The sequence below is a fragment of the Salmo salar genome, chromosome 01, assembly GCF_965601325.2.
Source record: "Salmo salar chromosome 01, fSalSal1, whole genome shotgun sequence".
Taxonomy (NCBI): domain Eukaryota; kingdom Metazoa; phylum Chordata; class Actinopteri; order Salmoniformes; family Salmonidae; genus Salmo; species Salmo salar.
In genome coordinates this window covers 6,707,661-6,734,128 of record NC_138291.1, presented here as the reverse complement: position 1 = coordinate 6,734,128, position 26,468 = coordinate 6,707,661, and the positions used below count along the sequence as shown (strand labels likewise).

The window sequence follows — 26,468 nt, the reverse complement described above, 5'->3', positions numbered from 1 at the left end:
TTATGTAGTGTTGTGTTAGGTCTCTCTTTATGTAGTGTTGTGTTAGGTCTCTCTTTATGTAGTGTTGTGTTAGGTCTCTCTTTATGTAGTGTTGTGGAGTCTCTCTTTATGTAGTGTTGTGTTAGGTCTCTCTTTATGTAGTGTTGTGTTAGGTCTCTCTTTATGTAGTGTTGTGTTAGGTCTCTCTTTATGTAGTGTTGTGTTAGGTCTCTCTTTATGTAGTGTTGTGGTGTCTCTCTTTATGTAGTGTTGTGGTGTCTCTCTTTATGTAGTGTTGTGTTAGGTCTCTCTTTATGTAGTGTTGTGGAGTCTCTCTTTATGTAGTGTTGTGGAGTCTCTCTTTATGTAGTGTTGTGTTAGGTCTCTCTTTATGTAGTGTTGTGGAGTCTCTCTTTATGTAGTGTTGTGTTAGGTCTCTCTTTATGTAGTGTTGTGTTAGGTCTCTCTTTATGTAGTGTTGTGTTAGGTCTCTCTTTATGTAGTGTTGTGTTAGGTCTCTCTTTATGTAGTGTTGTGGTAGGTCTCTCTTTATGTAGTGTTGTGTTAGGTCTCTCTTTATGTAGTGTTGTGTTAGGTCTCTCTTTATGTAGTGTTGTGGTGTCTCTCTTTATGTAGTGTTGTGGTGTCTCTCTTTATGTAGTGTTGTGTTAGGTCTCTCTTTATGTAGTGTTGTGGAGTCTCTCTTTATGTAGTGTTGTGTTAGGTCTCTCTTTATGTAGTGTTGTGTTAGGTCTCTCTTTATGTAGTGTTGTGTTAGGTCTCTCTTTATGTAGTGTTGTGTTAGGTCTCTCTTTATGTAGTGTTGTGGTGTCTCTCTTTATGTAGTGTTGTGGTGTCTCTCTTTATGTAGTGTTGTGTTAGGTCTCTCTTTATGTAGTGTTGTGTTAGGTCTCTCTTTATGTAGTGTTGTGTTAGGTCTCTCTTTATGTAGTGTTGTGTTAGGTCTCTCTTTATGTAGTGTTGTGGAGTCTCTCTTTATGTAGTGTTGTGTTAGGTCTCTCTTTATGTAGTGTTGTGTTAGGTCTCTCTTTATGTAGTGTTGTGTTAGGTCTCTCTTTATGTAGTGTTGTGTTAGGTCTCTTTATGTAGTGTTCTGGTGTCTCTCTTTATGTAGTGTTGTGGTGTCTCTCTTTATGTAGTGTTGTGGTGTCTCTCTTTATGTAGTGTTGTGTTAGGTCTCTCTTTATGTAGTGTTGTGGAGTCTCTCTTTATGTAGTGTTGTGTTAGGTCTCTCTTTATGTAGTGTTGTGTTAGGTCTCTCTTTATGTAGTGTTGTGTTAGGTCTCTCTTTATGTAGTGTTGTGTTAGGTCTCTCTTTATGTAGTGTTGTGGTGTCTCTCTTTATGTAGTGTTGTGGTGTCTCTCTTTATGTAGTGTTGTGTTAGGTCTCTCTTTATGTAGTGTTGTGTTAGGTCTCTCTTTATGTAGTGTTGTGGTGTCTCTCTTTATGTAGTGTTGTGTTAGGTCTCTCTTTATGTAGTGTTGTGTTAGGTCTCTCTTTATGTAGTGTTGTGTTAGGTCTCTCTTTATGTAGTGTTGTGGAGTCTCTCTTTATGTAGTGTTGTGTTAGGTCTCTCTTTATGTAGTGTTGTGTTAGGTCTCTCTTTATGTAGTGTTGTGTTAGGTCTCTCTTTATGTAGTGTTGTGTTAGGTCTCTTTATGTAGTGTTGTGGTGTCTCTCTTTATGTAGTGTTGTGGTGTCTCTCTTTATGTAGTGTTGTGTTAGGTCTCTCTTTATGTAGTGTTGTGGAGTCTCTCTTTATGTAGTGTTGTGGAGTCTCTCTTTATGTAGTGTTGTGTTAGGTCTCTCTTTATGTAGTGTTGTGGAGTCTCTCTTTATGTAGTGTTGAATTAGGTCTCTCTTTATGTAGTGTTGTGTTAGGTCTCTCTTTATGTAGTGTTGTGTTAGGTCTCTCTTTATGTAGTGTTGTGTTAGGTCTCTCTTTATGTAGTGTTGTGGTAGGTCTCTCTTTATGTAGTGTTGTGTTAGGTCTCTCTTTATGTAGTGTTGTGTTAGGTCTCTCTTTATGTAGTGTTGTGGTGTCTCTCTTTATGTAGTGTTGTGGTGTCTCTCTTTATGTAGTGTTGTGTTAGGTCTCTCTTTATGTAGTGTTGTGGAGTCTCTCTTTATGTAGTGTTGTGTTAGGTCTCTCTTTATGTAGTGTTGTGTTAGGTCTCTCTTTATGTAGTGTTGTGTTAGGTCTCTCTTTATGTAGTGTTGTGTTAGGTCTCTCTTTATGTAGTGTTGTGGTGTCTCTCTTTATGTAGTGTTGTGGTGTCTCTCTTTATGTAGTGTTGTGTTAGGTCTCTCTTTATGTAGTGTTGTGTTAGGTCTCTCTTTATGTAGTGTTGTGTTAGGTCTCTCTTTATGTAGTGTTGTGGAGTCTCTCTTTATGTAGTGTTGTGTTAGGTCTCTCTTTATGTAGTGTTGTGTTAGGTCTCTCTTTATGTAGTGTTGTGTTAGGTCTCTCTTTATGTAGTGTTGTGTTAGGTCTCTTTATGTAGTGTTCTGGTGTCTCTCTTTATGTAGTGTTGTGGTGTCTCTCTTTATGTAGTGTTGTGGTCTCTCTCTTTATGTAGTGTTGTGGTGTCTCTCTTTATGTAGTGTTGTGTTAGGTCTCTCTTTATGTAGTGTTGTGGAGTCTCTCTTTATGTAGTGTTGTGTTAGGTCTCTCTTTATGTAGTGTTGTGTTAGGTCTCTCTTTATGTAGTGTTGTGTTAGGTCTCTCTTTATGTAGTGTTGTGTTAGGTCTCTCTTTATGTAGTGTTGTGGTAGGTCTCTCTTTATGTAGTGTTGTGTTAGGTCTCTCTTTATGTAGTGTTGTGTTAGGTCTCTCTTTATGTAGTGTTGTGGTGTCTCTCTTTATGTAGTGTTGTGGTGTCTCTCTTTATGTAGTGTTGTGTTAGGTCTCTCTTTATGTAGTGTTGTGGAGTCTCTCTTTATGTAGTGTTGTGTTAGGTCTCTCTTTATGTAGTGTTGTGTTAGGTCTCTCTTTATGTAGTGTTGTGTTAGGTCTCTCTTTATGTAGTGTTGTGTTAGGTCTCTCTTTATGTAGTGTTGTGGTGTCTCTCTTTATGTAGTGTTGTGGTGTCTCTCTTTATGTAGTGTTGTGTTAGGTCTCTCTTTATGTAGTGTTGTGTTAGGTCTCTCTTTATGTAGTGTTGTGTTAGGTCTCTCTTTATGTAGTGTTGTGTTAGGTCTCTCTTTATGTAGTGTTGTGGAGTCTCTCTTTATGTAGTGTTGTGTTAGGTCTCTCTTTATGTAGTGTTGTGTTAGGTCTCTCTTTATGTAGTGTTGTGTTAGGTCTCTCTTTATGTAGTGTTGTGTTAGGTCTCTTTATGTAGTGTTCTGGTGTCTCTCTTTATGTAGTGTTGTGGTGTCTCTCTTTATGTAGTGTTGTGGTGTCTCTCTTTATGTAGTGTTGTGGTGTCTCTCTTTATGTAGTGTTGTGTTAGGTCTCTCTTTATGTAGTGTTGTGGAGTCTCTCTTTATGTAGTGTTGTGTTAGGTCTCTCTTTATGTAGTGTTGTGTTAGGTCTCTCTTTATGTAGTGTTGTGTTAGGTCTCTCTTTATGTAGTGTTGTGTTAGGTCTCTCTTTATGTAGTGTTGTGGTAGTCTCTCTTTATGTAGTGTTGTGGTGTCTCTCTTTATGTAGTGTTGTGTTAGGTCTCTCTTTATGTAGTGTTGTGTTAGGTCTCTCTTTATGTAGTGTTGTGGTGTCTCTCTTTATGTAGTGTTGTGTTAGGTCTCTCTTTATGTAGTGTTGTGTTAGGTCTCTCTTTATGTAGTGTTGTGTTAGGTCTCTCTTTATGTAGTGTTGTGGAGTCTCTCTTTATGTAGTGTTGTGTTAGGTCTCTCTTTATGTAGTGTTGTGTTAGGTCTCTCTTTATGTAGTGTTGTGTTAGGTCTCTCTTTATGTAGTGGTGTCTCTCTTTATGTAGTGTTGTGTTAGGTCTCTCTTTATGTAGTGTTGTGGTGTCTCTCTTTATGTAGTGTTGTGTTAGGTCTCTCTTTATGTAGTGTTGTGTTAGGTCTCTCTTTATGTAGTGTTGTGTTAGGTCTCTCTTTATGTAGTGTTGTGGTGTCTCTCTTTATGTAGTGTTGTGTTAGGTCTCTCTTTATGTAGTGTTGTGGAGTCTCTCTTTATGTAGTGTTGTGTTAGGTCTCTCTTTATGTAGTGTTGTGTTAGGTCTCTCTTTATGTAGTGTTGTGTTAGGTCTCTCTTTATGTAGTGTTGTGTTAGGTCTCTCTTTATGTAGTGTTGTGTTAGGTCTCTCTTTATGTAGTGTTGTGTTAGGTCTCTCTTTATGTAGTGTTGTGTTAGGTCTCTCTTTATGTAGTGTTGTGTTAGGTCTCTCTTTATGTAGTGTTGTGGAGTCTCTCTTTATGTAGTGTTGTGTTAGGTCTCTCTTTATGTAGTGTTGTGTTAGGTCTCTCTTTATGTAGTGTTGTGTTAGGTCTCTCTTATGTAGTGTTGTGGTGTCTCTCTTTATGTAGTGTTGTGGAGTCTCTCTTTATGTAGTGTTGTGTTAGGTCTCTCTTTATGTAGTGTTGTGTTAGGTCTCTCTTTATGTAGTGTTGTGTTAGGTCTCTCTTTATGTAGTGTTGTGTTAGGTCTCTCTTTATGTAGTGTTGTGTTAGGTCTCTCTTTATGTAGTGTTGTGGTGTCTCTCTTTATGTAGTGTTGTGGTAGTCTCTCTTTATGTAGTGTTGTGTTAGGTCTCTCTTTATGTAGTGTTGTGTTAGGTCTCTCTTTATGTAGTGTTGTGTTAGGTCTCTCTTTATGTAGTGTTGTGTTAGGTCTCTCTTTATGTAGTGTTGTCTTAGGTCTCTCTTTATGTAGTGTTGTGGAGTCTCTCTTTATGTAGTGTTGTGTTAGGTCTCTCTTTATGTAGTGTTGTGTTAGGTCTCTCTTTATGTAGTGTTGTGTTAGGTCTCTCTTTATGTAGTGTTGTGTTAGGTCTCTCTTTATGTAGTGTTGTGGAGGTCTCTCTTTATGTAGTGTTGTGGTAGGTCTCTCTTTATGTAGTGTTGTGTTAGGTCTCTCTTTATGTAGTGTTGTGTTAGGTCTCTCTTTATGTAGTGTTGTGTTAGGTCTCTCTTTATGTAGTGTTGTGTTAGGTCTCTCTTTATGTAGTGTTGTGTTAGGTCTCTCTTTATGTAGTGTTGTGTTAGGTCTCTCTTTATGTAGTGTTGTGGAGTCTCTCTTTATGTAGTGTTGTGTTAGGTCTCTCTTTATGTAGTGTTGTGTTAGGTCTCTCTTTATGTAGTGTTGTGTTAGGTCTCTCTTTATGTAGTGTTGTGTTAGGTCTCTCTTTATGTAGTGTTGTCTTAGGTCTCTCTTTATGTAGTGTTGTCTTAGGTCTCTCTTTATGTAGTGTTGTGTTATGTCTCTCTTTATGTAGTGTTGTCTTAGGTGTCTCTTTATGTAGTGTTGTGGAGTCTCTCTTTATGTAGTGTTGTGTTAGGTCTCTCTTTATGTAGTGTTGTCTCTCTTTATGTAGTGTTGTGTTAGGTCTCTCTTTATGTAGTGTTGTGTTAGGTCTCTCTTGTTGTGATGTTTTGTACTATATTTATATTTTTAATCCCAGCCCCCGTCCCCACAGGAGGCCTTTTGTCTTCTGGTAGGCCATCATTGTAAATAAGGTGTGTGTGTGTGTGTGTGTGTGTGTGTGTGTGTGTGTGTGTGTGTGTGTGTGTGTGTGTGTGTGTGTGTGTGTGTGTGTGTGTGTGTGTGTGTGTGTGTGTGTGTGTGTGTGTGTGTGTGTGTGTGTGTGTGTGTGTGCTCACTATGCTGCCAGTGTTGTGGTGGTCAAGGCAACAACAGTGTTTTATCCCACCTCCACATCTTCATGTTGAGACAGGCCAGGGATTTATTAAGGGGTGGGGAGGAGGAGAGACCGAGAGGGAGAGAGACAGTCTTGGAGGAGAGTAGAGAGGGAGAGAGACAGTCATGGATGAGGAGGAGAGAGAGTCATGGGAGAGAGAGAGTCATGGGAGAGGAGAGAGAGAGTCATAGGAGAGGAGAGAGAGAGTCATAGGAGAGGAGAGAGAGAGTCATGGGAGAGAGAGAGTCATGGGAGAGAGAGAGTCATGGATGAGGAGGAGAGAGAGTCATGGGAGAGGAGAGAGAGAGAGAGAGACATGGAGGAGGAGGAGAGACTGAGATGGGGAGAGAGTCATGGGAGAGGAGAGGGAGAGAGAGTCATGGGATATCATGGGAGTCATGGGAATCTAGCTCTCCCTCTCCTCTCCCATGACTCTCCATGGTTGTCAACAATACCACCTACAATACCTCTCACAAGAAGAAAAGTGTTTTCCTAGGTGTGATTACTACAGCCATATTAAATCTAGCCTGGGACTTGCTTTTGGCAATCAATCAAATGTATTTATAAAGCCCTTCATACATCAGCTGATGTCACAAAGTGCTGCACAGAAACCCGGCCTAAAACCCCAAACAGCAAGCAATGCAGGTGTAGAAGCACAGTGGCTAGGAAAAACTCCCTAGAAAGGCAGGAACCTAGGAAGAAACCTAGAGAGGAACCAGGCTATGAGGGGTGGCCAGTCCTCTTCTGGCTGTGCCAGATGGAGATTATAACAGAACATGGCCAAGATGTTCAAATGTTCATAGATGACCAGCAGGGTCAAATAAAAATAATCACAGTGGTTGTCGAGGGTGCAACAGGTCAGCACCTCAGGAGTAAATGTCAGTTGGCTTTTTCATAGCCGATCATTCAGAGTATCTCTACCGCTCCTGCTGTCTCTAGAGAGTTGAAAACAGCAGGTCTGGGACAGGTAGCACGTCCGTGAACAGGTCAGGGTTCCAGGCAGAACAGTTGAAACTGGAGCAGCAGCACGACCAGGTGGACTGCGGACAGCAAGGAGTCATCACACCAGTTTCAACTGTTCTGCCTGCGGCTGTGGAACCCTGACCTGTTCACCGGATGTGCTTGTTGCACCCTCGACAACTACTATGATTATTATTATTTGACCATGCTGGTCATTTATGAACATTTTAACATCTTGACCATGTTCTGTTATAATATCCACCCTGCACAGCCAGAAGACGACTGGCCACCCCTCATAGCCTGGTTCCTCTCTAGGTTTCTTCGTAGGTTTTTGGCCTTTCTAGGGAGTTTTTCCTAGGGAGTTTTTCCTAGCCACCGTGCTTCTTTCACATGCATTGCTTGCTGTTTGGGGTTTTAGGCTGGGTTTCTGTACAGCACTTTGAGATATCAGCTGATGTACGAAGGGCTATATAAATAAATTTGATTTGATTTGATTTGATTTAGTCCTGAGGCATGGTCCTAGGGCTCAGGTCCTCCAAGAGAAGAGAGAGAGAAAGAAAGAGAGAGAGAGAGAGACAGAAAGAGAGAGAGAGAGAAAAAAGAGAGAGAATTAGAGAGAGCATACTTACATTCACACAGGACACCGGATAAGACAGGAGAAATACTCCAGATATAACAGACTGACCCTAGCCCGCCGACACATAAACTATTGCAGCATAAATACTGGAGACTGAGACAGGAGGGGTCGGGAGACACTGTGGCCCCGTCCGACGATACCCCGGGACAGGGCCAAACAGGCAGGATAAACCTTACCCACTTTGCCAAAGCACAGCCCCCACACCACTAGAGGGATATCTTCTACCACCAACTTACCATCCTGAGACAAGGCCGAGTATAGCCCACGAAGATCTCCCCCCACGGCACGAACCCAAGGGGGGGGGGGGGCAACCCGGACAGGAAGATCACGTCAGTGACTCAACCCACAATGATGAACCTATTAGGTTAAATCCCCCTGTTATAAGGTTAGAATATGTGCTGCTGTAAGCTGCTTGATCTTCTAGTTATAATCTACCTGGTCCCAGATCTGTTTTTGTTGTTTTGCCAGTGGCGCGTGACAATGACCGTAGGAGTTGGTTAGAAGGCACAAACTGATCTGGGACCAGAGGCTAGGGATGATCTTATCTCTTGGTAGCATTGTAGAATGTGCTGGTTTAAGCTGCTTGATGACAAGGTTGATCTTGATCTAAGATCAACCGCGTAGCGCGTAAAAATCGTCCGTCCTCGGTTGCTACCGAGTTCCAAACTGCCTCGAGAACTGTTAGTCTGGGAGCTTCATGAAATGGGTTTCCATGGCCGAGCAGCCGCACACAAGCCTAAGATCACCATGCGCAATGTCAAGTGTCAGCTGGAGTGGTGTAAAGCTTGTCAACCATTGGACTCTGGAGCAGTGGAAACGTGTTCTCTGGAGTGATTAATCACACTTCACCATCTGGCAGTCGACGGCGACACCGGTGAACACCCAGGCGAACACTACCTGCCCCAATGCATAGTGCCAACTGTAAAGTTTGGTGGAGGAGGAATAATAATGGTCTGAGGCTGTTTTTCATGGTCCGGGCCCCTTAGTTCCAGTGAAGAGAAATCTTAACGCTACAGCATACAATGACATTCTAGACAATTCTGTGCTTCCGACTTTGTGGCAACAGTTTGGGGAAGGCCCTTTCCTGTTTCAGTATGACAATGCTCCGGTGCACAAAGCGAGGTCCCATACAGAAATGGTTTGTCAAGATTGGTGTGGAAGAACTTGACTGGTTTGCACAGAACCCTGACCTCAAACCCAATCAGACACCTTTGGGATGAACTGGAACGACAACTGCGAGCCAGGCCTAATCGCCAAACATCAGTACGCGACCTCACTAATGCTCTTATGGCTGAATGGAAGCAAGTCCCCCTGCAGCAATGTTCCAACATCTAGTGGAAAACCTTCCCAGAAGAGTGGAGGCTGTTATAGCAGGAAAATGGGGAACAAACTCCATATTAATACCAAGGATTTTGGAATGAGATGTTAGACCAGCAGGTGTCCACATACTTTTGGTCATGTAGTGTATCTCTGGTCTGTTGTATAGGCCTTTACTGCATTGGTGTGATTTTCACTCTAAAACAAATTCCCCAAATATCTATGATGGTATGCTGACTGCAGACTGTCTCTATATCATCATGAACACTTGGGGCATTTGTTTTAGAGTGAAAAATGTCACAACACATTAATATTACTTGTAGTAGGCAACAAAGGTTAACTAATAGAGACCCAAGGCTGCTATCTCTGTAGCTGGAGGTTAGTATTATCATACTGCTCTCTCTGTAGCTGGAGGTTAGTATTATCATACTGCTCTCTCTGTAGCTGGAGGTTAGTATTATCATACTGCTCTCTGTAGCTGGAGGTTAGTATTATCATACTGCTCTCTGTAGCTGGAGGTTAGTATTACCATACTGCTCTCTCTGTAGCTGGAGGTCAGTATTATCATACTGCTCTCTGTAGCTGGAGGTTAGTATTATCATACTGCTCTCTGTAGCTGGAGGTTAGTATTATCATACTGCTCTCTCTGTAGCTGGAGGTTAGTATTATCATACTGCTCTCTCTGTAGCTGGAGGTTAGTATTATCATACTGCTCTCTGTAGCTGGAGGTTAGTATTATCATACTGCTCTCTCTATAGCTGGAGGTTAGTATTATCATACTGCTCTCTCTGTAACTGGAGGTTAGTATTACCATACTGCTCTCTCTGTAACTGGAGGTTAGTATTACCATACTGCTCTCTGTAGCTGGAGGTTAGTATTATCATACTGCTCTCTGTAGCTGGAGGTTAATATTATCATACTGCTCTCTGTAGCTGGAGGTTAGTATTATCATACTGCTCTCTCTATAGCTGGAGGTTAGTATTATCATACTGCTCTCTCTGTAGCTGGAGGTTAGTATTATCATACTGCTCTCTGTAGCTGGAGGTTAGTATTATCATACTGCTCTCTCTGTAGCTGGAGGTTAGTATTATCATACTGCTCTCTGTAGCTGGAGGTTAGTATTATCATACTGCTCTCTCTGTAGCTGGAGAATAATATTATCATACTGCTCTCTGTAGCTGGAGGTTAGTATTATCATACTGCTCTCTCTGTAGCTGGAGGTTAGTATTACCATACTGCTCTCTGTAGCTGGAGGTTAGTATTATCATACTGCTCTCTCTGTAGCTGGAGGTTAGTATTATCATACTGCTCTCTCTGTAGCTGGAGGTTAGTATTATCATACTGCTCTCTGTAGCTGGAGGTCAGTATTATCATACTGCTCTCTCTGTAACTGGAGGTTAGTATTATCATACTGCTCTCTGTAGCTGGAGGTTAGTATTATCATACTGCTCTCTCTGTAGCTGGAGGTTAGTATTACCATACTGCTCTCTCTGTAGCTCGAGGTTAGTATTACCATACTGCTCTCTCTGTAGCTGGAGGTTAGTATTATCATACTGCTCTCTGTAACTGGAGGTTAGTATTATCATACTGCTCTCTGTAGCTGGAGGTTAGTATTATCATACTGCTCTCTGTGTAGCTGGAGGTTAGTATTATCATACTGCTCTCTCTGTAGCTGGAGGTTAGTATTGTCATACTGCTCTCTGTAGCTGGAGGTTAGTATTATCATACTGCTCTCTGTAGCTGGAGGTTAGTATTATCATACTGCTCTCTCTGTAGCTGGAGGTTAGTATTATCATACTGCTCTCTGTAACTGGAGGTTAGTATTATCATACTGCTCTCTGTAGCTGGAGGTTAGTATTATCATACTGCTCTCTGTAGCTGGAGGTTAGTATTACCATACTGCTCTCTCTGTAGCTGGAGGTTAGTATTATCATACTGCTCTCTCTGTAGCTGGAGGTTAGTATTATCATACTGCTCTCTGTAGCTGGAGGTTAGTATTATCATACTGCTCTCTGTAGCTGGAGGTTAGTATTATCATACTGCTCTCTGTAGCTGGAGGTTAGTATTATCATACTGCTCTCTCTGTAGCTGGAGGTTAGTATTATCATACTGCTCTCTGTAGCTGGAGGTTAGTATTATCATACTGCTCTCTCTGTAACTGGAGGTTAGTATTATCATACTGCTCTCGTAGCTGGAGGTTAGTATTACCATACTGCTCTCTCTGTAACTGGAGGTTAGTATTATCATACTGCTCTCTGTATAGCTGGAGGTTAGTATTATCATACTGCTCTCTGTAGCTGGAGGTTAGTATTATCATACTGCTCTCTCTGTAGCTCGAGGTTAGTATTATCATACTGCTCTCTCTGTAGCTGGAGGTTAGTATTATCATACTGCTCTCTCGTAGCTGGAGGTTAGTATTATCATACTGCTCTCTGTATAGCTGGAGGTTAGTATTATCATACTGCTCTCTCTGTAGCTGGAGGTTAGTATTATCATACTGCTCTCTCTATAGCTGGAGGTTAGTATTACCATACTGCTCTCTCTGTAGCTGGAGGTTAGTATTATCATACTGCTCTCTCTGTAGCTGGAGGTTAGTATTATCATACTGCCTCTCTGTAGCTGGAGGTTAGTATTATCATACTGCTCTCTGTAGCTGGAGGTTAGTATTATCATACTGCTCTCTGTAACTGGAGGTTAGTATTATCATACTGCTCTCTCTGTAGCTGGAGGTTAGTATTATCATACTGCTCTCTCTGTAGCTGGAGGTTAGTATTATCATACTGCTCTCTGTAGCTGGAGGTTAGTATTATCATACTGCTCTCTGTAGCTGGAGGTTAGTATTATCATACTGCTCTCTGTAGCTGGAGGTTAGTATTATCATACTGCGCTCTGTAGCTGGAGGTTAGTATTATCATACTGCTCTCTGTAGCTGGAGGTTAGTATTATCATACTGCTCTCTCTGTAGCTGGAGGTTAGTATTATCATACTGCTCTCTGTAGCTGGAGGTTAGTATTATCATACTGCTCTCTCTGTAACTGGAGGTTAGTATTATCATACTGCTCTCTGTAGCTGGAGGTTAGTATTATCATACTGCTCTCTCTGTAGCTGGAGGTTAGTATTATCATACTGCTCTCTCTGTAGCTGGAGGTTAGTATTATCATACTGCTCTCTCTGTAGCTGGAGGTTAGTATTATCATACTGCTCTCTGTAGCTGGAGGTTAGTATTATCATACTGCTCTCTGTATAGCTGGAGGTTAGTATTATCATACTGCTCTCTCTGTAGCTGGAGGTTAGTATTATCATACTGCTCTCTCTGTAGCTGGAGGTTAGTATTATCATACTGCTCTCTGTAGCTGGAGGTTAGTATTATCATACTGCTCTCTGTATAGCTGGAGGTTAGTATTATCATACTGCTCTCTCTGTAGCTGGAGGTTAGTATTATCATACTGCTCTCTCTATAGCTGGAGGTTAGTATTACCATACTGCTCTCTCTGTAGCTGGAGGTTAGTATTACCATACTGCTCTCTGTAGCTGGAGGTTAGTATTATCATACTGCTCTCTGTAACTGGAGGTTAGTATTATCATACTGCTCTCTGTATAGCTGGAGGTTAGTATTATCATACTGCTCTCTCTGTAGCTGGAGGTTAGTATTATCATACTGCTCTCTGTAGCTGGAGGTTAGTATTATCATACTGCTCTCTCTATAGCTGGAGGTTAGTATTACCATACTGCTCTCTCTGTAACTGGAGGTTAGTATTATCATACTGCTCTCTGTATAGCTGGAGGTTAGTATTATCATACTGCTCTCTGTAGCTGGAGGTTAGTATTATCATACTGCTCTCTGTATAGCTGGAGGTTAGTATTGTGCTTTGTTTCATTATTTCACCTTTCTCCATCCGTGACAAACATTGTGAAACACTGAGAAGGACGAAGCGTGCCGGGATACTGACTGATCCGGGATTGTTTCGCCACAGGGCTGCAGGTAGTCTGGCGGTTAAGAGCGTTGGCCCGGTAACAGAAAGGTTTGAATCCTGAGCCGACTAGGTGGAAAAAATCTGTTGATGTGCCCTTGAGCAAGGCACTTCACCCCAATTACTCCTGTAAGTCACTCTGGATCAGAGTGTCTGCTAAAATGACTGTAATGTAAAATGTAATGGGACACAATCCCCTACATAGTGCACTACTTTTCATCCTACATAGTGCACTACTTTTCATCCTACATAGTGCACTACTTTTCATCCTACATAGTGCACTACTTTTCATCCTACATAGTGCACTACTTTTCATCCTACATAGTGCACTAGTTTTCATCCTACATAGTGCACTACTTTTCATCCTACATAGTGCACTACTTTTCATCCTACATAGTTCACTACTTTTCATCCTACATAGTGCACTACTTTTCATCCTACATAGTGCACTACTTTTCATCCTACATAGTGCACTACTTTTCATCCTACATAGTGCACTACTTTTCATCCTACATAGTGCACTAGTTTTCATCCTACATAGTGCACTAGTTTTCATCCTACGTAGTGCACTACTTTTTATCCTACATAGTGCACTACTTTTCATCCTACATAGTGCACTAGTTTTCATCCTACATAGTGCACTAGTTTTCATCCTACATAGTGCACTACTTTTCATCCTACATAGTGCACTACTTTTCATCCTACATAGTGCACTACTTTTCATCCTACATAGTGCACTACTTTTCATCCTACATAGTGCACTAGTTTTCATCCTACATAGTGCACTACTTTTCATCCTACATAGTGCACTAGTTTTCATCCTACATAGTGCACTACTTTTCATCCTACGTAGTGCACTACTTTTCATCCTACATAGTGCACTACTTTTCATCCTACATAGTGCACTAGTTTTCATCCTACATAGTGCACTACTTTTCATCCTACATAATGCACTACTTTTCATCCTACATAGTGCACTACTTTTCATCCTACATAGTGCACTACTTTTCATCCTACATAGTGCACTAGTTTTCATCCTACATAGTGCACTAGTTTTCATCCTACATAGTGCACTAGTTTTCATCCTACATAGTGCACTAGTTTTCATCCTACATAGTGCACTACTTTTCATCCTACATAGTGCACTACTTTTCATCCTACATAGTGCACTACTTTTCATCCTACATAGTGCACTAGTTTTCATCCTACATAGTGCACTACTTTTCATCCTACATAATGCACTACTTTTCATCCTACATAGTGCACTACTTTTCATCCTACATAGTGCACTACTTTTCATCCTACATAGTGCACTACTTTTCATCCAACATAGTGCACTACCTTTCATCCTACATAGTGCACTACTTTTCATCCTACATAGTGCACTAGTTTTCACCCTACATAGTGCACTAGTTTTCACCCTACATAGTGCACTACCTTTCACCCTACATAGTGCACTAGTTTTCATCCTACATAGTGCACTAGTTTTCATCCTACATAGTGCACCAGTTTTCACCAGAGCTCTGGGTGCCATTTGGGATGAACAATGCCCAGCCTCCAGCCTGGTGCACAGCAGATGGGGAAGGGTCATGGGGCTCTTCCTGATCTGGGAGGGGCTTTTTTAGGGGTTTGACAGAGGAACAATGAGCTCCACCCTTCCTTCACAGATGCCTATATACCCAGTGATAGAATAGAGAGTTGTAGAGCGAACCATCTGTTCTTCATTCCTTCACTGTGTTTCCCTCCCAGGCAATAGATGTCTTGGATGCCTGAATACTGTCCCTGGGCTGCAAGGGCAATAGAGCACTACGCTACAGTAACCTCCTTCTTGGTCTCACTCTCCAGACAAACACAAAATATGGGAACTTGGGGATTATTATTCTGCTATTTACCATATTTATTATAACAACCAATTTGACTCTTTTAGTTTGTAAAAAGTGACGTTATATTTTTTGTGATGCAGTGTAACCGATGTGAAATGGCTAGTTAGTTAGCGGTGGTGCGCGCTAATAGCGTTTCAATCGGGTGACGTCACTCGCTCTGAGACTTGAAGTAGGGTTTCCCTTTGCGTTGCAAGGGCTGCGGCTTTTGTGGAGCGATGGGTAACGATGCTTCGTGGGGTGTCAGTTGTTGATGTGTGCAAGGGTCCCTGGTTCGAGCCCGGGTTGGGGCGAAGAGAGGGACAGAAATTATACTGTTACAGCAGCATACATACGTCTATGATGTAGATTGTGCAAGTCAAAATGTAGCGTTTCTTTTGTCAATATAGGCTCTCTTGGAGAATTGTCCTTAAAATAGATAAAGAAAAAGAGTGAAAAAAAGAGGGTGAGAGAGAGAGAGAGAGAGAGAGAGAGAGAGAGAGAGAGAGAGAGAGAGAGAGAGAGAGAGATAGTAAGACAACTGTCAGCTTGGGATCTGTCTCTCTCTTTAATTCTCTGTTATGGTTTACCATCTCTAGCTTCACCTTTGACCATCAGAGGGGCCTCTACCGTCACAATAGCTCTGCTCTCCTATTGGTTGGACACACAAACCCTGCCTGCTTCTACCCCCCCCCTCCACAGAGAGAGCAGTGTTTTGAAGACTGCTGACTAGCACACGACAAAGTAGATTGTCATGTCTGGGTGTTTTAATGAGATGGTTTACTCACTATAACTAATGCTGTTGTTTCCTCCTTCAACAGCACTGGAATGCTCATGAAAGTGGAACGGAAGAGTACGAGGCAGAAGGTGGGTGTAAAGTTACGATAAAGTTATTACATTTATTGTAAAGTTACTGCATTTATTGTGAAGTGTTTACAATAAATACAAACACTTTACAATAAATGCAAAATAATTACAATAAATGCAGTAACTCTACAATAAATGCAAACACTTTATAATAAATGCAGTTACTGTATTTATTGTAAGAAAATATATATTGTAATTGTTTTGCATTTATTGTAAAGTGTTTGTATTTATTGTAAAGTTTTTGCATTTATTGTAAAGTTACTGCATTTATTGTAAAGTTGTTGCATTTATTGTAAAGTTACTGCATTTAAAGAAAAGCTTACAAGTCAGCGTTTCACTCTACTGTTTACACCTACTGTATCCTGTACTTGTGAGAAAACAGTATATTTTTTTATTTGATACTGTAACGGCTGTCTTCGGAAGAAGTGGACCAAAATGCGGCGGAGTTAGGGTTCGTCATTTTTAATGTTACGAACACTATGCAATTAACAAAAACAACAAAACTGACAGCCAACACAGTCCTGTCAGGTGCAACAACAGTGACAAGCACAATTACCCACACCCCACAACGGAAACGTAGGCAACTTATGTGTGACTCCCAATCAACCACAACCCTCTACAGCTGTGCTTGATTGGAAGTCACACGGCCAAAATTAAATGAAACAATAAAACACTTACTCCCTTCTGCCACGTCCTGACCCAACTACACCCTCTACTGGTCAGGACGTGACAGTACCCCCCCCCTCAAGGTGCAGACCCCGGGATGCACCTAAAAAAAGGAAAACACAAAAAAAATCCCCAACAAAAAGGAACACCTAAACAATAAGGGAGGGAAGGGAGGGTGGCTGCCGTCACCGACGGCACTGTGCTACACCCTCCCTCCCCAACCCACCTATCCTGGAGGTGGCTCAGGTGCAGGACGTGGACCTCGCTCCACCTTCGGCGTCGCCCACTCTGTTGGCGCCGATCGCTGCGCCGGGCAGACGGGCCACTCGGGCTGACCCTGGCAGACGGACCACTCGGGCTGGGTCGGAAGGCATGCGGGCCACTCGGGCTGGGCCGGAAGGCATGCGGGCCACTCGGGCTGGGCCGGAAGGCATGCGGGCCACTCGGGCTGGGCCGGAAGGCATGCGGGCCACTCGGGCTGGGCCGGAAGGCATGCGGGCCACTCGGGCTGGGCCGGAGGGCAGGAGGACCACTCGGGCTGGACCGGAGGGCAGGAGGACCACTCGGGCTGATCCTGACAGGCCGGGCACCCCTGGCAGATCAGGGCAGGCGGGCACCTCTGGCAGAACCGGGCAGTCTGGCCACTCTGGCAGAACAGGGCAGTCCGGCCACTCCGGCAGAACAGGGCAGTCCGGCCACTCCGGCAGAACAGGGCAGTCCGGCCACTCCGGCAGAACAGGGCAGTCCGGCCACTCCGGCAGAACAGGGCAGTCCGGCCACTCCGGCAGAACAGGGCAGTCCGGCCACTCCGGCAGAACAGGGCAGTCCGGCCACTCCGGCAGAACAGGGCAGTCCGGCCACTCCGGCAGAACAGGGCAGTCCGGCCACTCTGGCAGTTCAGGGCAGTCCGGCCACTCCGGCAGTTCAGGGCAGTCCGGCCACTCCGGCAGTTCAGGGCAGTCCGGCCACTCCGGCAGTTCAGGGCAGTCTGGCCACTCCGGCAGTTCAGGGCAGTCTGGCCACTCCGGCAGTTCAGGGCAGTCTGACCTCTCTGGCGACTGTTGGCTGGCGGGCAGCTCTGACGACTGTTGACTGGCGGGCAGCTCTGACGACTGTTGACTGGCGGGCAGCTCTGACGACTGTTGACTGGCGGGCAGCTCTGACGACTGTTGACTGGCGGGCAGCTCTGACGACTGTTGACTGGCGGGCAGCTCCGACGACTGTTGACTGGCGGGCAGCTCCGACTCAGGATTCACCAGGCTGGGGAGACATAACGGAGGCCTGGCTTGAGGAGGTGGCACAGGAGAGACCAGGGTGGAGAGACCCACTGGAGGACCGGTCCGTGGAGGAGACACGGGCTTGACCAGGATAGGGAGATCCACTGGAGGACTGGTCCGTGGAGGAGACACGGGCTTGACCAGGATAGAGAGACCCACTGGAGTACTGGTCCGTGGAGGAGGCACGGGCTTGACCAGGATAGGGAGATCCACTGGAGGACTGGTCCGTGGAGGAGACACGGGCTTGACCAGGATAGACACCACTTTCACTAGATAGCCATTCATCATAGTCAGCTTTAGGGTCAGTTCCATTTGAGTTTAGAAGGTAAACTGAAACTCCGTTATCAAGTAGAACTGACCCCAGGCCTGCCGAGTGGCGGAAGCGGTCTAAGGTACTGCATCGCAGTGCTTGAAGCGTCACTACAGACCCAGGTTCGATCCCAGGCTGTGTCACAGCAAGCCACGACCGGGAAACCTGACTTCGGTCGCCAGCTGGACTGTCACGCCCTGACCTGAGAGAGACGGTTTATTTCTCTATTTTGTTAGGTCAGGGTGTGGGATGGGCATTCTATGTCTTGTATTTCTTTGTTTTGGGCGTCTCTGATTAGGAATCATACTTAGGCAGCCTTTTCCCACCTGTGTTTGTGGGTAGTTGTTTTCTGTTTTCTGTACCTGACAGAACTGTGCGCTTTCGTTTTCCCTTTGTTATTTTGTTACGATTGTTACATGGACGATGTTTCCTCCGACACATTGGTGCGGCTGGCTTCCGGTTTAAGCGAGCGTTGTGTCAAGAAGCAGTGCGGCTTGGCAGGGTCGTGTTTCAGAGGACTAATGGCTCTCGACCTTCGACCTCTCCCGAGTCCGTAAGGGAGTTGCAGCGATGGGACAAGACTGTACCTACCAATTGGATATCCTGAAATTAGGGAGAATTCTTTTTTTTTTATAAATAAAAAGAAAGTAGAACTGGCCCTGATCATAGGAGTAAGATGGAGGACATTCAACGCCTATGCTCAGGGAGCCAGGGTCTTAAGTCAAGGTGTGTGTGTGTGTGTGTGTGTGTGTGTGTGTGTGTGTGTGTGTGTGTGTGTGTGTGTGTGTGTGTGTGTGTGTGTGTGTGTGTGTGTAGGCCAGCTGCACCTGTGGAACCCTGATGAACCCTCTACCCCGCGAGGCTCTATCACACCCCTCTCAGACCACCTGGAGGAGAGGTTACGGGAGGCCTGCGAGGAGCTGGCTATGCCCTGGGATGGATGTGCCAGCCACCATGAGCTACTGGCTCTCTGTGACCACCTGGGCCTGGAGGTGAGGAAAGAGACTATAATGGTACCCTTATCTTTATAGTGTGGAATAGGGTGCCATTTTGGATTTAACCAAAGTTCATTTTGGGCTCAGCTGGTCCCAATTTACTTCTCACCCCATCCTCTTGGCCCTAATCCTTCCATGTTTGCCGATCTGTAAGGTGGAAGCAATGTGGTGGAAGCAGGTCTCATCTGTAAGGTGGAAGCAATATGGTGGAAGCAGGTCTGATCTGTAAGGTGGAAGCAATATGGTGGAAACAGGTCTGATCTGTAAGGTGGAAGCAATATGGTGGAAGCAGGTCTGATCTGTAAGGTGGAAGCAATATGGTGGAAGCAGGTCTGATCTGTAAGGTGGACGCAATATGTTGGAAGCTCCACCACTACACTGCTGATACCCATCCAGTTCCCTTTAGATCGGCAAACATTGAAGGGTTAGAGCCAAGGAGAAAGGGTAAGGGAGCTAATTAGGACCGGCTGACTATGTAACGAATGGCAACCTATTTCCTATAGTGCATTAGATAGGGAATAGGGTGCTATTTTGGACATATCCCCAAGTGGAGGTTTGAGAGTCTGAGTAGATCAAATCAAATCAAATGTATTTATATAGCCCTTCTTACGTCAGCTGATATCTCAAAGTGCTATACAGAAACCCAGCCTAAAACCCCAAACAGGAAGCAATGCAGGTGTAGAAGCACGCAGATGCTGGGAAATGTTTCTGATTGTTGTTGTTTACTTCTGTCTCCAGGTGACAGAGGATGTCCTCCAGGTTCTAAGTGGTGATGAGATCATGAGCGTTCAGGCGTTTACTTCCTGGGTTCTGAACCATGCCAAGCCCCCTACCCCGTCTGCCTCCACACCTTACAGACAGCTCAAAAGACTACACTCCTCACAGGTACAGTGAAGCTCACCGTCTTGGGTCTAGTTCTCATGTTAAAGTGTCACGTCCTGGCCAGTATAAGGGTTAATTGGTATTGTAGTTTGGTCAGGACGTGGCAGAGGGTATTTGTTTTATGTGGTTAGGGGTGGTGTTTTTCTAAAAAGGGCATTTGAAGTATTCCAGGGTTTTTGGGCACTGTTCCTTGTTTACGTATTTCTATGTTGATCTAGTTAGTTGTATGTCTATGTTTGGTTAATTGGGGTGGACTTCCAATTGAAGGCAGCTGTGTGGTGTTGCCTTTGATTGGAAGTCCTATAGTTGGGTGTGTTTGTCTGTTTAATTGTGGGAGATTGTTTCGTGTTTAGCGTGTGTAAGCCTAACAGGACTGTCAGTATATCGTGAGTTCGTTTTTGTTATTTTGTATATTCATTTTGAGTTTATTAAATGTTCAAGATGAACTATATCAACTCTGCTGCATATTGGTCATCTTTTTCCGACGATGATTTCGCTATATCGTCAAACATCGAAGAAATCCCTGACACAAAGCTAGACATCGGTGCCACATTTGTTGTGATTTCTTAACAAAATTACATTTTTTTTTTAAAACATGCTGGGAACGGCGTTACAATATTTCCTGTTTAGAGTCACTCTTGAATTAATAAATGGATGGATGACGGATTGAATGAATGAACTAACAAATAAATTAATCAATTATTGAATGAATTAACTAACAAATGAATGAATCAATTATTGAATGAATGAACTAACAAATGAATGAATCAATTATTGAATGAATGAACTAACAAATGAATGAATCAATTATTGAATGAATGAACTAACAAATGAATGAATCAATTATTGAATGAATGAACTAACAAATGAATGAATCAATTATTGAATGAATGAACTAACAAATTAATGAATCAATTATTGAATGAATGAACTAACAAATGAATGAATCAATTATTGAATGAATGAACTAACAAATTAATGAGTCAATTATTGAATGAATGAACTAACAAGTGAATGAACGCATGTATTAGACAATTAAAATAGATTCTGACACAAACCAACTCAATGACAAGTACACATACAGTATCTTGCTGTAGTATCTGCTAATATTTATGAAGTGTTCCCCCATCTCTCCTTGCAGCCATTCGATGAGACGGGCCGTAGAACCAGCGCTATGAGGAGCACCATCGAGATGCGTCTGTTCTCCACTCTGGACGACGGGACAGGGTCCGCTCCCGCTGAGGACATCCTGGATGCCTGGATGGAGGAGGGCATTGAGAACAGCCCTGAGATACTACAGGTGAGAATACTTTACCTCTCATTCTGGAGGGAGGTAGAGAGAGGTAGAGAGGGAGGTAGGTAGAGAGGGAGGGAGGTAGAGAGGTAGGTAGAGACAGAGGGAGGGAGGGAGGGAGGGAGGGAGGGAGGGAGGGAGGGAGGGAGGGAGGGAGGGAGGGAGGGAGGGAGGGAGGGAGGGAGGGAGGGAGGGAGGGAGGGAGGGAGGGAGGGAGGGAGGGAGGTAGAGAGAGAGGGAGAGGTGGAGGGAGGTAGAGAGGTAGGTAGAGAGAGAGGTAGAGAGGTAGGTAGAGAGAGAGGGAGGTAGAGAGGGAGGTAGAGAGGTAGGTAGAGAGAGAGGGAGGGAGGGAGGTAGAGAGGTAGGTAGAGAGGGAGGTGGAGGGAGGTAGGGAGGGAGGGAGGGAAGTAGAGAGAGTTAGAGGGAGGGAGGGAGGTAGAGAGAGGTAGAGGGAGGGAGGGAGGGAGGGAGGGAGGGAGGGAGGGAGGGAGGGAGGGAGGGAGGGAGGGAGGGAGGGAGGGAGGGAGGGAGGGAGGGAGAGAGAGGTAGAGAGAGGGAGAGAGGGAGAGAGAGAGGGAGAGAGGTAGAGAGAGGGAGGGAGGTAGGTAGAGAGGTAGGTAGAGAGAGAGGGAGGTGGAGAGAGGTAGGTAGAGAGAGGTAGGTAGAGAGAGAGGGAGGGAGGTAGAGAGAAAGGTAGAGAGAGAGAGGGAGGGAGGTAGGTAGAAAGAGGGAGGGAGGGAGGTAGAGAGAGGGAGGGAGGGAGGTAGAGAGAAAGGTAGACTATAAGGGCACAAGGCGAGATCCAGATGCAGACACGGGAGGCAGATGGTTTGAGTCTTGATATTTATTAAACAATCCAAAAAGGGTAGGCAAGAGAATGGTTGTGGACAGGCAAAAGGTCAAAACCAGGAGTCCAGGAGGTACAGTGTGGCAGGCAGGCTCGAGGTCAGGGCAGGAAATATGGTCAGGCAGGCAGGTACGGAGTCCAGAAAACAGTCAAGGGTCAAAAACCAGGAGGACTAGCAAAAGAGAATAGAGGTAGGAGTACGGGAAAAACGCTGGTTGACTTGAAAAACATACAAGATGAAGGTAGAGAGGGAGGGAGGGAGGGAGGTAGAGAGAGAGGGAGGTAGAGAGAGAGGGAGGGAGGTAGAGAGGGAGGGAGGTAGAGAGGTAGGGAGGGAGGTAGAGAGGGAGGGAGGGAGGTAGGGAGGTAGAGAGAGAGGGAGGGAGGGAGGTAGAGAGGGAGGGAGGGAGGGAGGTAGAGAGGGAGGGAGGTAGAGAGGGAGGTAGAGAGAGAGGGAGGGGGTAGAGAGAGAGGGAGGGAGGTAGAGAGAGAGAGAGGGACGTAGAGAGAGAGAGAGGGAGGGAGGTAGAGAGAGAGGGAGGGAGGTAGAGAGAGAGGGAGGGAGGTAGAGAGGTAGGTAGAGAGGGAGGGAGGTAGAGAGGGAGGTAGAGAGAGGGAGATAGAGAGAGAGAGAGGGAGGTAGAGAGAGGGAGGGAGGTAGAGAGAGAGGGAGGTAGAGAGAGAGGGAGGGAGGTAGAGAGAGAGGGAGGGAGGTAGAGAGAGAGGGAGGGAGGTAGAGAGGGAGGGAGGGAGGTAGAAAGGGAGGGAGGTATAGAGGGAGATAGAGAGAGAGGGAGGGAGGGAGGGAGGGAGGGAGGGAGGGAGGTAGAGAGAGAGGGAGGTGGAGGTAGGTAGGTAGAGAGGTAGGTAGGTAGAGAGGTAGGTAGAGAGAGGGAGGGAGGGAGGTAGAGAGGCAGGGAGGTAGAGAGAGAGGGAGGGAGGTAGAGAGGTAGGTAGAGAGAGAGGGAGGTAGAGAGGCAGGGAGGTAGAGAGGCGGGGAGGTAGAGAGGGAGGGAGGCAGGGAGGTAGAGAGGAAGGGAGGCAGGGAGGTAGAGAGGGAGGGAGGTAGGGAGGTAGAGAGGCAGAGAGGCAGAGAGGTAGGGAGGGAGATAGAGAGGCAGGGAGGTAGCGAGGGAGGGAGGGGGGAGATAGAGAGGGAGGGAGGGGGGAGGTAGAGAGGGAGGGAGGTACCGAGGGAGGGAGGGAGGGAGGGAGGGAGGGAGGGAGGGAGGGAGGGAGGGAGGGAGGGAGGGAGGGAGGGAGGGAGGGGGTAGAGAGGGAGGGAGGGAGGGGTACCGAGGGAGGGAGGGAGGCTTGAGATGTTGACACTGTGTATGTCTCTTTCTATGTTTGTGTTGTAGGCCTTGGATTTTAACCTGGAAGGCAAAGTGAACCTCAGTGAGCTGACTGTGGCTCTGGAGAACGAGCTCCTCATGACGAAGAATGGCATCCACCAGGCTGCACTGGCCAGCTTTAAGGCTGAGATCAGATTCCTACTGTGAGTATGAGGAGAAACCTACTGGCCAGCTTTAAGGCTGAGATCAGATACCTACTGGCCAGCTTTAAGGCTGAGATCAGAAACCTACTGGCCAGCTTTAAGGCTGAGATCAGAAACCTACTGGCCAGCTTTAAGGCTGAGATCAGATACCTACTGGCCAGCTTTAAGGCTGAGATCAGAAACCTACTGGCCAACTTTAAGGCTGAGATCAGAAACCTACTGGCCAGCTTTAAGGCTGAAATCAGATTCCTACTGTGAGTATGAGGAGAAACCTACTGGCCAGCTTTAAGGCTGAGATCAGAAACCTACTGGCCAGCTTTAAGACTGAGATCAGATTCCTACTGTGAGTATGAGGAGAAATCTACTGGCCAGCTTTAAGGCTGAGATCAGATATCGGCCAGATTTAAGGCTGAGATCAGATTCCTACTGGCCAGCATTAAGGCTGAGATCAGAAACCTACTGGACAGCATTAAGGCTGAGATCAGATACCTACTGGCCAGCTTTAAGGCTGAGATCAGATACCTACTGGCCAGCTTTAAAGCTGAGATCAGTACCTAATTGGCCAGCTTTAATGCTGAGATCAGTACCTACTGGAAGTATGAGTAGAAACCTACACTGGTGCTGACAGTCTGAGTGAAATGCATTTACACACTCACACATTTACAGCATTTTAGTCATTTAGCAGACGCTCTTATCCAGAGCAACTTACAGTTAGCTAGGTGGGATAACCACATATCTCAGGCATAGTAAGTACACTTTCCCCTCAAAGTCACCATCAACAGTCAGAGCTAGTAGGACAAGTGTTACTTCAAGAAAGGCCAGGGTGTTAGTGGTTGTTCTGTAGCTTAACGTATACGCTGGGAGTCGGAAAGCAAGTGGCGAGTTTAATAATAAACGGAAACATCGAGCAATATAACAAACACGAGTAGCGTATAGACATGAAACACATAAACAACACTGACTGGGGAAAGAGGGGAGGTAATAAGTGAGGTAATGAAGTCCAGGTGTGCGCGTAATGATTGAAGCCAGGTGTGCGTAATGATGCGCGTAATGATTGAAGCCAGGTGTGCGTAATGATGGATCCCAGGACCGGTGGTTGGTAAACCGGCAACGCCGAACGCCGGAGGGGAAGAGCGGTAGTAGAGTGACCGTAACACATGCTTTCTCTTTTCGTAGTGTTGCTACAGTCTGTCTCGTCAGTGCGTATCATTCATAATAGTATTTCAGTTCTGTAAATATTTGATTAAGTGGCTGATTTTTCTTCAGTGAACGTGTAGATCGGGAGCTCCGAGAGAAGGAGAAGACTCGTTCTGACCTGGACAAAGCAGAGAAGTTAAAAACCCAGCTGGCTACTGAGGTGGACGAGCATCACTCTGCCATCGAACGCATGAATGACCTTAACCTGAGGTAACAAACACACAGCATCACTCTGCCATCGAACGCATGAATGACCTTAACCTGAGGTAACACAAACACACAGCATCACTCTGCCATCGAACGCATGAATGACCTTAACCTGAGGTAACAAACACACAGCATCACTCTGCCATCGAACGCATGAATGACCTTAACCTGAGGTAACAAACACACAGCATCACTCCGCCATCGAACGCATGAATGACCTTAACCTGAGGTAACAAACACACAGCATCACTCTGCCATCGAACGCATGAATGACCTCATCACTTCATCTTTCTCTCCTTTTATCCCTTCTACTCCCTCACTTTTCTGCCTGTGCCCTTCCCCTTCTATGGGCCTGTGACCTTCCCCTTCTATGGGCCTGTGACCTCCCCCTTCTATGGGCCTGTGACCTTCCCCTTCTATGGGCCTGTGACCTTCCCCTTCTATGGGCCTGTGACCTTCCCCTTCTATGGGCCTGTGACCTTCCCCTTCTATGGGCCTGTGACCTTCCCCTTCTATGGGCCTGTGACCTTCCCCTTCTATGGGCCTGTGGCCTGTGACCTTCCCCTTCTATGGGCCTGTGGCCTTCCCCTTCTATGGGCCTGTGACCTTCCCCTTCTATGGGCCTGTGACCTTCCCCTTCTATGGGCCTGTGGCCTGTGACCTTCCCCTTCTATGGGCCTGTGACCTTCCCCGTCTATGGGCCTGTGACCTTCCCCTTCTATGGGCCTGTGACCTTCCCCTTCTATGGGCCTGTGACCTTCCCCTTTCTATGGGGCTGTGCCCTTCCCCTTCTATGGGGCTGTGACCTTGTCTCTCCAGTCATTGATGTCTGTAGGATGTTACTTGTAAACTAACAATTGCCTCTGGGGAAAAATAGAGGGGATAAATTGCATTGAATCGAATTGAATTGACTCTGTGTGTGTGTGTGTGTGTGTGTGTGTGTGTGTGTGTGTGTGTGTGTGTGTGTGTGTGTGTGTGTGTGTGTGTGTGTGTGTGTGTGTGTGTGTGTGTGTGTGTGTGTGTGTGTGTGTGTGTGTGTGTGTGTGTTGTAGGAAGCTGGAGCAGGAACACAGGGAGAAGCTGGTGTCTGTCCGGTCAGAGCTCATTAAAGAGATGGACCAGATACAGCAACAGACTGGTCTGCAGAGAGAGAAACTAGAGACAGAGATGGAGAAGCTCAGAGACGACGAGACCTTCCTCAGAGACCACCTCTCTCTCACTGTCAAGGTAACAAACACAGACCACCCCTGTGGTCTGTGTTAGTAGCCTAGTGGTTAGAGTGTTGGGCCAGTAACCGAAAGGTTGCTAAATCGAATCCCCGAGCTGACAAGGTACAAATCTGTCGTTCTTCTCCTGAACAAGGCAGTTAACCCACCGTTCCTAGGCCGTTATTGTAAATAAGAATTTGTTCTTAACTGACTTGCCTAGTTAAATGAAGGTTAAAAATGGTAATTGTTGCGAATGCCGTTATACCATAGAAGAAGACATGGATTGTGTATGTGTGCCATTCACATGATGAATGAAAAAAAACGAAAGATTTAAGTGCCTTTGAACTGGGTATGGTAGTAAGTGCCAGGCGCATCGTTTTTTGTCAAGAACTGCAACGCTGCTGGGGTTTTCACGTTCAACAGTTTCCTGTATGTATCAAGAATGTTCCACCACCCAAAGGACATCCAGCCATCTTGACACACCTGTGGGAAGCATTGGAATCAACATGGGCCAACATCCCTGTGGAACGCTTTCGATACCTTGTAGAGTCCATGACCTGACGAATTGAGGCTGTTCTGTAGTGTCCATGACCTGGTGCAACTCAATATTAGGAAGGTGTTCCTGTTTGGTATACTCAGTGTAGAGC

General features: G+C 45.4%; 1 protein-coding gene across 4 annotated transcripts in view; it reads left to right on the top strand.

The window, feature by feature from the left end:
• Window positions 1–26,468, top strand: part of nin (ninein (GSK3B interacting protein)) — a 102,384-nt gene that overhangs the window by 42,002 nt on the left and 33,914 nt on the right. For 3 of the 4 annotated variants that reach the window (XM_045709715.2, XM_082960725.1, XM_082960701.1), the window contains exons 5-11: window positions 15,395–15,440; window positions 18,510–18,685; window positions 19,427–19,573; window positions 20,712–20,870; window positions 23,073–23,209; window positions 24,476–24,616; window positions 25,666–25,840. In XM_045709715.2, coding sequence (XP_045565671.2) covers window positions 15,395–15,440; window positions 18,510–18,685; window positions 19,427–19,573; window positions 20,712–20,870; window positions 23,073–23,209; window positions 24,476–24,616; window positions 25,666–25,840 — 981 coding nt within the window. The other variant, XM_082960716.1, reaches the window with a different exon arrangement.